This window comes from Periophthalmus magnuspinnatus, chromosome 16 (assembly GCF_009829125.3).
Source record: "Periophthalmus magnuspinnatus isolate fPerMag1 chromosome 16, fPerMag1.2.pri, whole genome shotgun sequence".
NCBI lineage: Eukaryota > Metazoa > Chordata > Actinopteri > Gobiiformes > Gobiidae > Periophthalmus > Periophthalmus magnuspinnatus.
In genome coordinates, this window is record NC_047141.1 from 19,809,798 (window position 1) to 19,823,930 (window position 14,133).

Genomic DNA, 14,133 nt, shown 5'->3' on the forward strand with positions numbered 1-14,133 from the left:
CCATAACTCACTTCACTGATACCATTTATTTGCCAAAATAAATAAATAAATAAATAAAACTGTGCATTAATGTGTGTAGGCCTATATTTAATTTACTTGTGCTCATGATAAACGTTAATGGACTACTAAAAGTTTAATAGTGAATATATATGGCTTAGGATTTGTGACTAATGTATTATTGGCAAAAGTTTAAAAAATAAATGAATAAAGCACAGTCAGATGCAGCAGACACCAGTTGTGTGTATTTTTTTATTTACGAACGTTTGATTGAGTGATGAGTTGAACTCACATATGCAGACTGGCAGAGTGGTATGCTTGGAACAATGGGAACAGCACGCTATAGCTCAGTCAAAATGTTAACGGTAACTCACAGACAAAACGTCTTTGTTTTAAAAAGTGCATTCACAAACATGACAAATACTTTCAACTCAGGATGTCTATCTTTATGTGATACAAAATATGCATACCTGTTTTAGATTTGTCTGTATTTCTATACATAGATATTTCTCCAAAATGATCATTACTTATTTTCTTTTTACAAAGGTTAAAAGCAGGGTTGTGGTCATATAGCAGCTTCAGATATCTTTAACATCTTCCATGTGTAACGACGGCCCAGCATATCCACAGATATCCCAAAAACGATTCATTTTCCTTTTTTTGTTCAACTCAGTGAACATACCGTCTTTAGTGAAAGATATATTCCTCAGTGAAGCCTGCAGTCTAGAAAAAATGGATCAATAAAATGCCTGGGCCATTAAATATATTTTTGTATACCCGCTTTTTTGTCAATATCATAAATACTAAAGACACAGGACAATATCATAAGACAATGCTGGGAGACTAAATGTAAAATTGTTCAAACATTATTTTTCAAGTTTTCTAGTTTATGAAAAAATCAAGCGAGCACAGAAACACTAAAACATCAGTCATTTCTTCAGTCCGTCCACAGCTCTTTTAATGAGCTTCATAAACCATAGAAAGAGGCCTAAGTGTTCCTCTTTTCTTTATGTGTCCCATTCAGATACGATGCTTGTCCATTATCAGTGAGGCAGGGTCCCGGTTTGGAAAAAAATTTCAAAGCAGTCAAACATACTGAGAAAAAACAGTACCATGCAAATCTTGCAAGACGGCGTATTCTCGAACGAGACAAAATATTCTTCATATATATCACTTGAAGGAATGGGCGAAAGGCAAAGACTGCTAATCATTACTAAATTCTATATTTCCAAAACCAAACGAAAAATACAGTATTTCTCCTGTACATACATAGTATAGTATGACTGTCCATCTTATGCGATCTTTAGTCTTGCCAAACACCTAGCTTGGAATAAACGTATTTAATTGATCCCAATTTCTTTGTTCTCCTCCATAAACCTGGAAAAGGGTCGACTTGCCCCGACCTCCAGTGCGGTCTTGTCCATAGCAGTCATGGGTGGGCTGCTGCCAGCGTGCACCCGCTCTATCCCTCCCGGCATGGGACCCAAAGAGGTGATCCCTGTGCCCCCCAGGCTCACAGGCAGCTGGGTGATGCCACCGTTCTGGATGACAGAGATCTCATTGTTCTTCATGGCCAGTCCGTTGGTGATGGCGGCTGCGTACTGGTTCCAGAAGCCTGGGTCCACGTTCATGGCCCGAGCGGCTAAGTCCTTCTGGAAGATCTCACTGAACTTCATGGCATCACCGCCTAACAGAGCCATGGGGTTCTCCACAGACAGCCGTCGACCTCTGCGGGCAGGTGCGTTGTTCCACATGTGCGTGCCCATATGGACCTAAAAATATCACAAATAATATTGAAAATGTTATAAATTATACCAAATTATTATTATCTGGCTCAGAAAATATTGTGTAAACTGTAACATATGATGTAAACAAGAACATAATAATAATAATAATAATAATAATAATAATAATAATAATAATAATAATAATAATAACAATAATAACAACAACAACAATAATAATAATAATAATAATAATAATAATAATAATAATAATAATAATTTTATATTATATATAACTGTTTTTCCACAAGATTTGCAAAAATGTTTTGTGAAAAAGCAAAAGGCAATTCATCTGTGCAATTTGAAGCTTTACTACCTGAATATAACATCTTTCTGTTAATAAAAAAAGAAATAATAATAACTCTATGGGCTTATTCTCAGACCTTTAAACTGACAATAGTAAATGTTATGTAGCTTACCTTGAGGTTGCCTTTTGTGGTGAAGGCCCGTCCACAGATGGAGCAGGCGAAGGGCTTTTCTCCGGTGTGTGTGCGCTCGTGGATCTGCAGGGCACTGGCTGAGGAGAAGTTCTTCCCACACGAGTGGCAGTTGTGCTGCTTAGGGGTGCGTCTGGGGGGTGGGGGAGCGAGCATGGGGTTCAGGCTGGAGCTCATGGTGGAGCTCATGGTAGTGCTCTGGGGCGGTGCTGCATGGCCCTGTATCCCCACAGGCAGGTGCGAGCTCTCACTCAGAGACTTCCCGTGACCATTCATCTCCATTTTGATCATGTTGGATGCAGTGCTGGCCAAACTGGGAGTGTTCAAACCTGTAAGACAAGTTCAAATATTGATGAATAGAAAGTAAATACTGGCAATTAAAACAACAAATATAATAACTAATACTAAGTAATATTCCATTAATATTTCATCAACAATATTAAACATTGTAACTTGTAACAGCTTTTCCTAATCTCATCATGGAAACAAATTTAATTATTGTCCTATTTAATTCATAAAGTCTTTGTGATTCATAAATGTCATGTTTTAAATAGAATGGCGTAAATGTTAAAATGTGTTGGCCTATATCGTAATAAACTGTTATCTTGTAGTATTAGGCTGACTTTATAATGTTACTGAATGATATGTTATGTATTGGATATAGTTTTGGCACACTCACCTCTATCTCTATTCAGGAACAGCATGTTGAAGTGGCTCTCCTCCTTGATAAAGTGCCTGCCAGGTTGAGTGGCAGTCAGGTCAAGAGCCCCAGTGCCTTCTGTGGCAGCGAGCGGAGATGGCGTCTCTGATTTTTCCGACTTCACTGTTGCCAAGCTGCCTGTATTGTTCTCTGGACCCTCCTCTGTCGTCATGACATTGCTATTGTTATTGTTGAGTATAATTGGCGACTTAGACCGCTGGCTCTCCGAGTGGCTGTGTGAGGGGGACAAGTGCTGCATGGAGCCGGAGGAGTCGGACAAAGCGGGGCTCCCCAGGCTCTGACCTTCTGTGTCTCCCACTGCAGACAGAGAATCAGTGGCAAAGCAATCGTTCTCTCCGCCAAAGCTGCTGCCGTTCAGGATTGGCTTCTGACCAATTGTGCGGGTCATGTTGGCAGTGGAGTCAATCATCTTCATCTGGTTCTCCATGGCAGCTATACTGGAGTTTATAGAAGGTGGAGGGGAATTGCCAGGGGAATAAACTTTTGGTCCATCCACTACATCTACATCTTTTAAGTCAGGCTCATCATCAATTGCTGCCTCCATTTCGTCGAGAAGGTCATCATCATAAGTGCTCATTGCATCTAAGCTCTTTTCGTCAAAGCCAATGTCAGTGTCCATTTCTTGAATGCTTTCTGGGACAGGGGTGTTAGGGATCTGCCCTCCCATGTGCATACGGATGTGCTGCTGTAGCACCACAGCGTTGGTGAACTTCTTCTGACATATGGGACATGAGTGCTGGACCCGCAAAGGTGGTTTAGATCTGTGCACGCCAAAGTGAGTTTTCAGATTGCCCTTGGTGGTAAATGCCCTTCCACAGATCTTACACTTGAAGGGCCTTTCTCCAGTGTGGATTCTGTAGTGCATCTTCAGAGCGCTCTGACAGCTCAGTACACGATGACAGATGACACACTGGTTTGGGTCAGTCATCTTCTTGTCAATATTCTCGACCAACTGCTGCAATTTTGATGTTTCTGAGGTTTGCATAGAGTCTAGGAGGCCTCCAAAAGGAAACTTGGCCTTGAACTGGTCAGACAGCATAGGGAGAACAGGGTGGGAGACTGCGTTCGAGGCAGAGTTAGGGCTGCCAATGGGCTCCGTTACCTGGCCCCCACTGGAGCATGTGGTAGATGTTACAGTGGTGGACAAAACCACTTGAGTGACTGTAGTTGTGGTGGTGGTATTGTCCCCTGGACGAGTGGGACAGCTCGGGGGCAGTAGAACGCCTTCAGCTCTTAAGTGAGGGTTATCACTCCCAATGTTGAGCTTTGGGGACGGTGAAGTAGTGGTCAAACCAGAGTCATTAATAATGTTAGGGGAAAGAGATGCGCACTCACTAGAGGGAGGAGAGGGCCTCTGTGGAGACCTGTTGAGTGGAGTAAGACTTGGAGAGTCGCCAAAGCCACCCATCATACTGGGCAGAGTGGGAGGCAGCTGCAGCCCTACAGATGTGGACACAGTGGGGAGGACAGGCTTACTGTCTAACCATGTGGTGACAGGCTTTTCCGGGGGCAAAGACATACCATATGGTATGCCTGAACTAGTGGGCACATTGTCCAGATACTCTGGCACAGGGTAGGGGTTCATTTGAATATGTGGGTATTTTTCTTTGTGTCTCTGGAAATGTACTTTGAGATTGCCCTTGGTGGAGAAGCGGTTTCCACATATGTTGCATTTATAGGGCCTTTCTCCAGTGTGGGAGCGCAGGTGAATCTGTAGGGCACTGTCACTGCCAAACACCTTGGCACAGAAGCGACACTTATGCTTGAAGAAGGGGTCGTCAGAGCTGGGCTTGGTGTCAAATACAGACACATTTGGGGGCTTCCCTTTACGGTGCTTCATCAGCGCTGAGAGAGGGTCCAGAGCATTGGCTGTGGCTGCAATACTCGCAAGAGGGTTAGGGAAGATAACACTGCTGGAAGAACTGTGAGGTATCAGTGGCATGTTAGAGGCAGAGCTCAGCAGGCTGCTGTGGCTGAGTGCTGGAGGAGTGCTGGAGTTTCTGGGTAGTGCCACACTGTTACTGAGGCCTGCGCCCACTGTTACACTACTGCTGCTGCTAATGTTTGTGCCTGTGGACGAGCAGGAGGGTAGGAGAGACGACAGGCCTGCAGCGGCCGGAGAAGGAAACACTGTACTGTTAGAGGAAGTGTTGGGGATGGAGGAGTTGTTAGACTGCTGACCACCACTTTGTGGTGTTTGGGAAAGAGGCCCTTCCATTGCAGAGGTCAGAGGTGAAGGCCCTTGGCCATTAAGTGTGGCTGGCAACCTAACAGGCAGCTGATGGACAGGGGGAGTGATGAAGCTGTGTAGCTGCAGCTGACTGGGGACAGGGGGGATGCAGGAGGAGACAGAGGCCTGACTCACAGATGTGCTGTGGTGGCTGAGCTGAGGCTGTGAAGCAGACTGTCTGTTCATCAGAGCCACCTGACTGCGGATCTGTTCGATCAGCTGCAGCTGGTGAATCTGCTGCTGCTGCAGGGCCATGAGCTGCTCCAGGATCAGAGGAATGGCCATAGTGGAGACTCCAGAGCCCGAGGCTCTGACACTCTGAGAGAACTGTGCCACAGCCACGCGAGTGCCCTGCAGCGTCTCCAGGGTCACGTTTGTGCTGGGCATGGCGTACGCACTGAGGCTGGAGGGAAGATCACTGAGCGGAGGTAGAGAGGGGTCAGGCTCAGGTGAAGTCATGTCTCTCTCCTCTGGATCCAGGCCCTTTTCAGGAGACAAGTCCAGCTCCATCTGTTCATCCTCCTTTTCCAGGACACTGACCCCATCTAAGGCTACTGTGTCAGGCATGTCCTCCCCCTCGCCGACAGGGCTGTGGCTCCCCTCCCTAGGGTCCTCGCTGTCCTCCTGTTCACTGGGACAACTGGGGACAGGGGAGGACTCTCCGGGGTACTCCTGGGAGGGGTTAGGAGTGTCCTCATTCTCATTGACTATGAGCACCAGTGGATTCTTGGTACAGCTGTTTAAATGTTCACAGAAGTCGGCCCATTTGAAGAACTCAGCACAGCACTTCTCACACACGTGCGTCTCCTCGCTGCCACTGCGACTCTCGTTCCCACTGTCTGCGTCCTCCAGCACCTCACCCCGACCTGAAGGTGAGACGGTCCAGAGAGAGGGGGGAGGGAGAAAAGAGAAAAGAAGAATTAATGAATAAATAATCGATAAAGAATCCACACATATTTTGCACAGCAGACCTGCAAAGATTTAACCTTTGATTTTACCCCCTCTTTTAACATAACCAAAATCAATATTCTTTTTATTTTTTTTACTCTGAACAAATTGCCGTAGTTCACCAATTCTCAGGCCCGGCTCTGTGCGTTCACACCCACTCCATAGAGCCAGCTAATAATTTTCTTTGTGCAATCCATCAAATTATGAGGGCCTATCAATTGTGGATACTGCCGCTTAATGAAATTCCATAGAAGCTATTGATTTCCAATATTTCATACAATTCACAGCTGCCTCATCTGTTGGGTACAAATCAGGACTTTGATGGCCACATTAGGATTCCCCTCTGCTATCAAAGCATTTGCACCTGAATTTCAAAAGCCTTTTTGAATTGCCAATGTAATATAGATTTAAATATAATGTCTCAATGCCAGGTATGTTTTTGAATCTCATTATTGATCGGGGTATTTCTGCATCAGTCACTACTAAACTGATACATTCAAACCTTGAGATGTTTGTATACCTATTCCACACAAATGAATTGATTTAAAATGTGTTGCTTTTGATCTTCTTTTTTGTTCTTTTTTCCTTAACCACTTTCTATTCTCTCTCTCTTTTTCCATCGTGCCATCTAAAAAAGACAAATTATATGCTGGTGCCATAGCAGCAAACTCTCTGATTGGTTGCATATGTTTAATCACAGTTGTAGAAAGCCACTTCCTTTTCCACATGCAACCAGGAGGAGAATTAAGCGGCTCCAAGTCCGGACAAAGAACAAGCCACACCTGCTTATACTTTGATAACTTTTACTAGCGCCTCAGTAACATTTACAATGAAAATATTTTACCACATGTATCTTATTTATGTATTTTTACCTCTTGTTTTTATTTTTGATTTAAATGTTTTGTTTTTGTTTTTTGTTTTTTTGTTGTTGTTTTTTTTTTTTTTGTATTAAACATTCTTTAGTCATTAATTATAATCAACATATAGTACACCTCTGTGGATTCATGAATTACATAATAACAACTAAGTAGTTCAAAAGTACAATGTTTGTACATGTATACATGTTAAAAAGATAATTATGTAATCTTAAAAAAAAAAAAAAAAAGTCTATAAGTCACCTTCTCGTAGTGGGTGAAAAAAAAGCAATGTTTCATACAGTGTCTTTTGAGCAAGCCACACATAAAACATTCATGCGTATTACATTGAGTCATTAGTGAAGAAATTTATCACTGGTGTAATTTCTGGCTGAAGGGGACTTGAGCTCTCAGGGTCTGGGCTGTGCAATCCAATCAATTATCTATATAGCTTTAAACACGGCATGTCATTGTATGGGAGATTATGTAAAATACTTAAAAACTTGTATGAATATGATTCAAAATTGTGCAAAACATATGTAACCCTTCATATCAACTCCTAAACACAACCTGACAAGTGAAAAGCAGCAAGTGCCCAAAGCGCGACACGTGACAGCAGGCGAAAAATCTCCTTAGGCCAGCAGCGGACAGCCCAGCTCATTTCCATAATTGAGGGGTGAAAGGTCAACACAAATGAGTAGGCATTGTGTTGAGCTGATTAGTTATTAGAATGGTATTACTGTCAATCTCTTTTATTCATTCATACAATTACAAGCAGGGACCTTTGTGTGAAAAAGTGGACAAAGACATACAAACAACTTGAGTAAACCGAGAATGTAATTTTAAGGATACTACTTAGATACAAATACTACTACCACTATCAGTGTATCATTATTATTGCATTACACAAATACAAAATATTATACAAAAAACACTAAATAGATCATGTATGAAAAACCTAAACCTAAACATGGTAATACAATTATATATAATTTTTAAAATAAAATACCATATATCTAATACCTAATAAATTATTTTAAACTTAAATCTACATCAACATGACTCTTGAAACATTAATAATACTATAAATGCCATTTGAAATTATATATATTTAGTTTGAAATGATTATACTATATTTATTGTTATAACACATCTAAAACATATTTAAACAGTGTTATATGTTGTACGCACTGACAGCAAGAATTAAAAATGACCTTGTATACCTTTCTTTTCTTCCTTTACTATAAAGCATATGTAAAGTTGAACCAGGTCAACGAGGAGATTGTGGACATAGAATCCCTGCGTTCCTTATCATGCTAAGCAATCTTTGGCATGCTAACTGAAACCGCTAATCTGACATATTATATCAGAGCAGCTATTCATGCTTTCCACTCTTCCACTGAGTGCCACAGTATAGGCATTCAATAGGAATCAGGAGTGTACAAATCATCCCATTCTTTACAAATTACAGTTTTTCTCACCAAGTTATGACACCAATCAAATGTACAGTGGAGACAACTGTATGCACTCTGAAAACATGAACAGGATCCAAATGCACAATTACAAGAGCATGTTTTTTCCTTCCATTATATGCACCTATTCTAATCACGTAATTAAAAATAAATATCCGAAAAACGCATATGTTGTCAAAAATAATGAATAATTTGTATTTGGAATAATGAGCCCAGTCAGTGTAGAGGTAATTTGACAAACAATAGAAAACAACGTCATTGCTCATACAAGAATGCCTTTGTGTGTTAGCTGCATCGTTTTGCATTACTCCACTATAATGTGTGTGTGTGTGTGTGCGTGTGTGTTTTAAAGCTATCGTAGCCAGTGATTTCATGCACGGACTGTCAGCAGAGCACCCAGAGTGTGAGCGCGTGTCATCACTGCAGACCATGGTACAGTTATATATCTGCAGCTACACAGAGGCCTTTGTCAGTGGCTGCAGATGCCGGGCCACCAAAACATTAACGATTTGTTTGTGTAAGCATTTGCAATACAGTATTCAATGACGGCACACTGTCCAGATCACTCTGTCAAGCCTCAAGACAATACTTATTCAGATAATGTTTGAACAGAACTTTTTACTGGGATTCAAACAGTCTATCAAAAGCTATTTATAGAATTCTGTGAAAATGCCGTTTAAATAAATGAATACATTTTGCATCTGTGTTTAAAAAGAATTGTGTTTTTCTGGATATTTTATCTTATTTTGAGAGATGACTTACTGCACCGACTTCTTCCAAAGAGCAAATGTACCTTCTGTGCCTTAGATACAATATAGATTTTGTGGCCCGTGCTGCAGGGGGGCTTGGTGCTGGGGCTGTAGCACATATGCAGGGAAGCTCTCCTGCCTTGATGTTGTGGGTTCAAATCCAGCGATCTGTCAAATCTCACTCTCTATTCTGTTCTTATGCTCTGTCCCCGCAAAAAAAGAAAAACATTTGGAGCATCTGTGCTTAAATGATTCAAGTCTGACTGTATTTCTGTGACATCGTGCAATAGGACCAGTTTATTATCACGTCTCTGCTATGAGAGCACAGAACGAAATACAGTTAATGTCCCCAGCTACTGAACTGTGTCTTTGACTGATCCTTACAAATCCTTTTCTTCTTGTTCTCCTCTCTGCTCCTTCCACACACAAATATCACTACTTTTTCCTGTGTTTTCTGTACTAACTAGTAATTAAGATATATCATATTCTAGGGGCTTTCTGGACTTCTTTAGAAAAACACATGGGTGGTCAAACAGTCAGCACCCACGGATTAAAAAGAAGATCGATATAGAAAAAGTGCGTGTGACAACCATAATACAACTATGACTTTAACACCGGTCCTGCTGAAAATATTGGTTGATTCAATTTGCAAACAATAATGGAATAAATAGAAATCATAAAAACTCAACTAAATCAAAGTTTAAGTGACTCGGTGGTGCCAAAAATAGAGGCAAAACATACAAAGTAGGCATAACAAAAGACACTAACTTCAAATTCAGGTATAGTTTGACAAAACACTTGAGTTAGTTAGTTGAAATTCATGTTGTATGTACGAGAAAAAGGAAATCCCTCCTTCATAAACCTAAGTGAGCATTATAGTAAAGCTCCCTTCATAGTTTACACTTTCTAGGACATATATAGACTGCTCTTCCAAGGTCACCATGGCTACAGTGCATGTTCTAATTGTACAAAGATCGTGACATCCATCGCTATGACCTGCTGTCTGGGCCCGAGACAAAGGTTAAGTCAGTGGGCTTTATAAATGCACTCCCCCCTTCACCCTTTCCTGTCCTAACACACACAACATCATAGTCACCACCCTGGGGGGCACCGTCCGGATGATCTGAGGTGCCAGACAAGGGATTTTGGCATATAATTTTATTTTTGATCTGTGCTTGACATAGATAGCATAACATTAAACGTTTCAAAATATCACATAAATACAACCTTTGCAATATAGAGATTATATTTTCTCACTTTTCCTCAAAATAATAATGCCATATTGTGTTTAATATTTAATTTTATCTATATAGTCCAATATCCAACCAACATTTTACAAAAGTGTGATAATGATTTAAAGTCTTAGGTTCTTCATGTAAATATTTTGTTGATAAATCATAAATCCCCAAATGTAAAATCCTCTTCATTCTCATGGTCCTTTATAAGCCTATGATTCATTGGCAGATTTAGCCGACTTTGTTGGAACTTCTACATCCCTCGGACATCATACAAGAACATTTGTCAAGGCCGAGCGATCAATAGTGTCATCGGTAGCTGTGCCACAAACGCGATGATGGCAGCTACACAGAGCGACAGGGGTGGCCAGAACAATGCGATCCCAAAGTAGTGATTCTCTCACTATGACATGTGTAACATGGGGCTCCGAGGCACTGCTCTGGGACCTAACCTGGTGTTATTACACTAAAGTGTGTAGAGGTATACTGTGTATACTGTGCTCGCGCCAAACCATAGGGATTGTTTTCTGCCACGTCTGCTCCAGAAACAAGCGGCTCTGTGTATGGACATAGGACATTCCATAGCTACTTGGGCTCCTCAGCAAAACGCCATTGACATTGCTTGCTATAACAATGAATACATATTTTTGAAAGACACATTCTATTTAAAAACAATTCTATTTAAATCCTTGCCAACACCCGATAATTTCTTTCAATGTGAAAAGTTGATTTGAAAAGAAAAAACATATATATTATTTATTTTTCCATCCCTAGCACTTTTGCAACAACACCCATTAAGTAACCTATTTTAAGACTTCTTTTTTTTTAATATAAATGTGTATATACAATCAAATTGTTTTTTTCCTCAGTAAAACTTGAACTAAATTCTTAAACCACAAGCTCTGTTCCAATCCTTAAATCTTATTCTATTTGTTATTTTCCTGAAATAGGACTGTATGTATTTTAAATCAACATTTATTTTTTTTAATTATTATTATTATTATTATTTGAGGTAAAAAGGCTTCACTGCCTCAAATGCTTACTGTGCTAAAATTCCACAATTGCCTCCTGAGTTTTCCCACTTGACATTCCTCAATCCTACAGGAGAGCAACCTGATAGATGCTGCGTATCTCCGTCTGGAATCTGAGGCATCCTGACACTGACAGCCGAGCGTTCAAGTTCGAATGAGATTTCCCTTCAGAAAATCAAGAGAAAAACGGACACAAAAAAAGGAGTAAGGAGTGATCAGTGAGTCTCGCCCTTCAAAGCAACATTTCCTCATGCAAAGAGAGCAGTACCCTGGAGATTACATCATGCATTTCTATTCCAAAGGAGCCTTGCAAAGTGTGTGTCTGTGATGTGTGTGACTGGGCGTGTGTTGGACCACCACAGACAAGACATAAATAATTTGGGTTAAAAAAGCTTGTTTATACAAACGGTGTTTGTATAAAACAGAATTTTGTTCATTTAAAATATTAATATCAATGGTTAGTTTATAATATAGGCCTATATGATCAAATATAATAAAAGCCTATGCAAAGATGTGCCAAATGTTCATATGTGAAATGCATCATAAAAACAACTTTCCACTGAGTATTTTTTGATCAAAAGTGGACTACGAATTGTAAAGTTGTTAGGCAAATCCCATAATTCCGGCTTTGTTTTGCCTTACTTTGAAGAGTGTCTTGTTTTCAAAGGAGATCGTCATTGCGCAAAAAATAGTGCACATGCAAAATAAGACATGAATGGGTCCTTTTTAAATTCCACATGGCGAGGACGAGTTGTGTCAGCCGGTCCTGTCCACATTGTGAGCGAAAGAGAACAAATCAAGTGTGCCAAATTTATGTGAGGGCGGTAAACAAAAACATTTCCATGACAAAAACTAGGCTTCGACTTACAAGTGAAAGCTTTTTTTTCTCCCGAAGAACAGGGGCTGCACCGGGACTGAACACCCGGGTGAAAATAAAATAAAAATGTGTGGATTATAATTATAAATAACATGACGTGGTTCCGCTCTAGATCTACGCTGATATATTTTTGACATTTAGTGACAAAAACAGATATTATTGTGCGTATTTAGTGCGTAAATTATGGACGTCAAACAAAATGTAAACATCTTTATAAGTGCGGCTTTTTCTCTTTTACAGCAGCGGCCTCATGGAGGCCCAGTCATACAATATCATAATCATATCGGGGCCTTCTGCAATTTCATATTTTCATATTTCAAATTCATAACATTTTTGCTGGAAAAAGTACATAAATGGCAATAGCCAGAAACGACGGAAAGTGACTAGTTCGTTTAGATTTATAAAATCTAAAACTTTTAAATAAAAAACTGATTTAACAAAATGTGCTTTTTAATAGAAGTCGGTATTAGACTGGATATACAGGCTATTGGCCATATTTAGTGCATACATCAGAAAGAGGGCAAAGTGACTGAAATAGGTTAAACAAAAATAGGTCTAAAAAGTGAAGGCAGGTGCCCGTTTCACCCCAGTGTCCCGTCCCTCTGAGTCCACTCACCGTGTTCGGAGATCACTCCTGCCAGCGCTGGGTCTTCGTCCGACTTGAGGTGCTGAGGCTTGGCTTGCTTGCGTCGGGACATGCTGCTAATGATGCTGCTGGCGACGTTTGTGCTCTCGGTGTTTTGGCGCTCCGGGATGTGCCTGCGTTGAGCAGATACATCAGCGAAGAGGCGAGTGAATCAAACACACGCTGAAGTTGAGAGGAGTGTGCGCGCTGCAGGACGGGGAGGAATCATAAGTCGAAATTAGTTGTTGGTCTTCGCTCGCTGATGTTCGTCGGATTGCGCATGTCGCTATAATAATTATGATAGTGAATAATGCCTGGCGATTAATGGCACTGTGTGAAGGTGGGGAGGGTTGGCTGCAGTCCAGCGGACGCGCATTGGATATGGTAATGAGGGACGGACTTAGCAATTAGCCGCTTCACTCTCAGACTTTATCCGTGTCTTTTTCTCTTTACTCCCCAGCCTTCCCCCGCCTCACAACAACTTGACAAAAAGCGAGCCTCTTCTTCTTGTACTCGGCGCTGGGGGGTCTACAGGGGTACCTTCAGCCTCTCTCTCTCTCCTCCTTCTGCAAAGTGAGGATTCACCGTGAAGTGGCTGTCATCTTCATCTCTCTCTCTCCTTCATAACTTCATAATTTACTTACGCTCGGGCAGCACGTCAGCTCTTCTCCTGTTTAGTTCTGTCGTCTGAATGGATGCGTAAACTTCTTCACAATAACAAAAAAGTTCGAGTTTTTATGTTAATAGGCGGGTACTGTCTCCAATCTTAGACAGCGCTCAAGTTCTCCAAATATGACGCATTCGAAGTGTTCCACGAGGAAAAGGGTACTTCGGAGCTTGAGTCCCTGCCTGCCCCGTCTCCCCTCTCTCTCTCTCTCTGTGTAAGCCGTGCCGGAGTCTAGTGTCCCGGCTGCCTTTTCGCTTCGGTGCACTTTCCAAACTAAAATAAAGGAATCGTTTATCTTCAAATCTTCAAATAAGACACTTGAGCGCACAGATGCAGTCAGAAATACGCTTTCCTCTGTCCAAAGTTGTCGCCGCTTGGTCTGGATCTGTCCGCTCTCTGCCTCTCTGTGTGTCCGCCGTGTGTGCGTGGAGTGGGGCACTGCGCTGTGTGGCTGAGAGTTAACCCCGCGACGAGCAGCGGAGGAAAGGTTCAGCCCATTGCTTTGA

The 14,133-nt window shown here is 41.4% G+C and overlaps 1 protein-coding gene across 1 annotated transcript; it reads right to left on the bottom strand.

The window, feature by feature from the left end:
* Positions 1 to 247: 247 nt before the first annotated feature.
* On the bottom strand, positions 248 to 13,760 carry sall3a (spalt-like transcription factor 3a). The gene is made up of 4 exons (XM_033981203.2): positions 12,952 to 13,760; positions 2,898 to 6,035; positions 2,201 to 2,547; positions 248 to 1,769 (listed from the first exon to the last, which is right to left on the bottom strand). Exons 1-4 carry the CDS (start codon positions 13,031 to 13,033, stop codon positions 1,338 to 1,340), a joined length of 3,999 nt encoding a protein of 1,332 aa, XP_033837094.1. The 5' UTR covers positions 13,034 to 13,760; the 3' UTR covers positions 248 to 1,337.
* Positions 13,761 to 14,133: the final 373 nt, after the last annotated feature.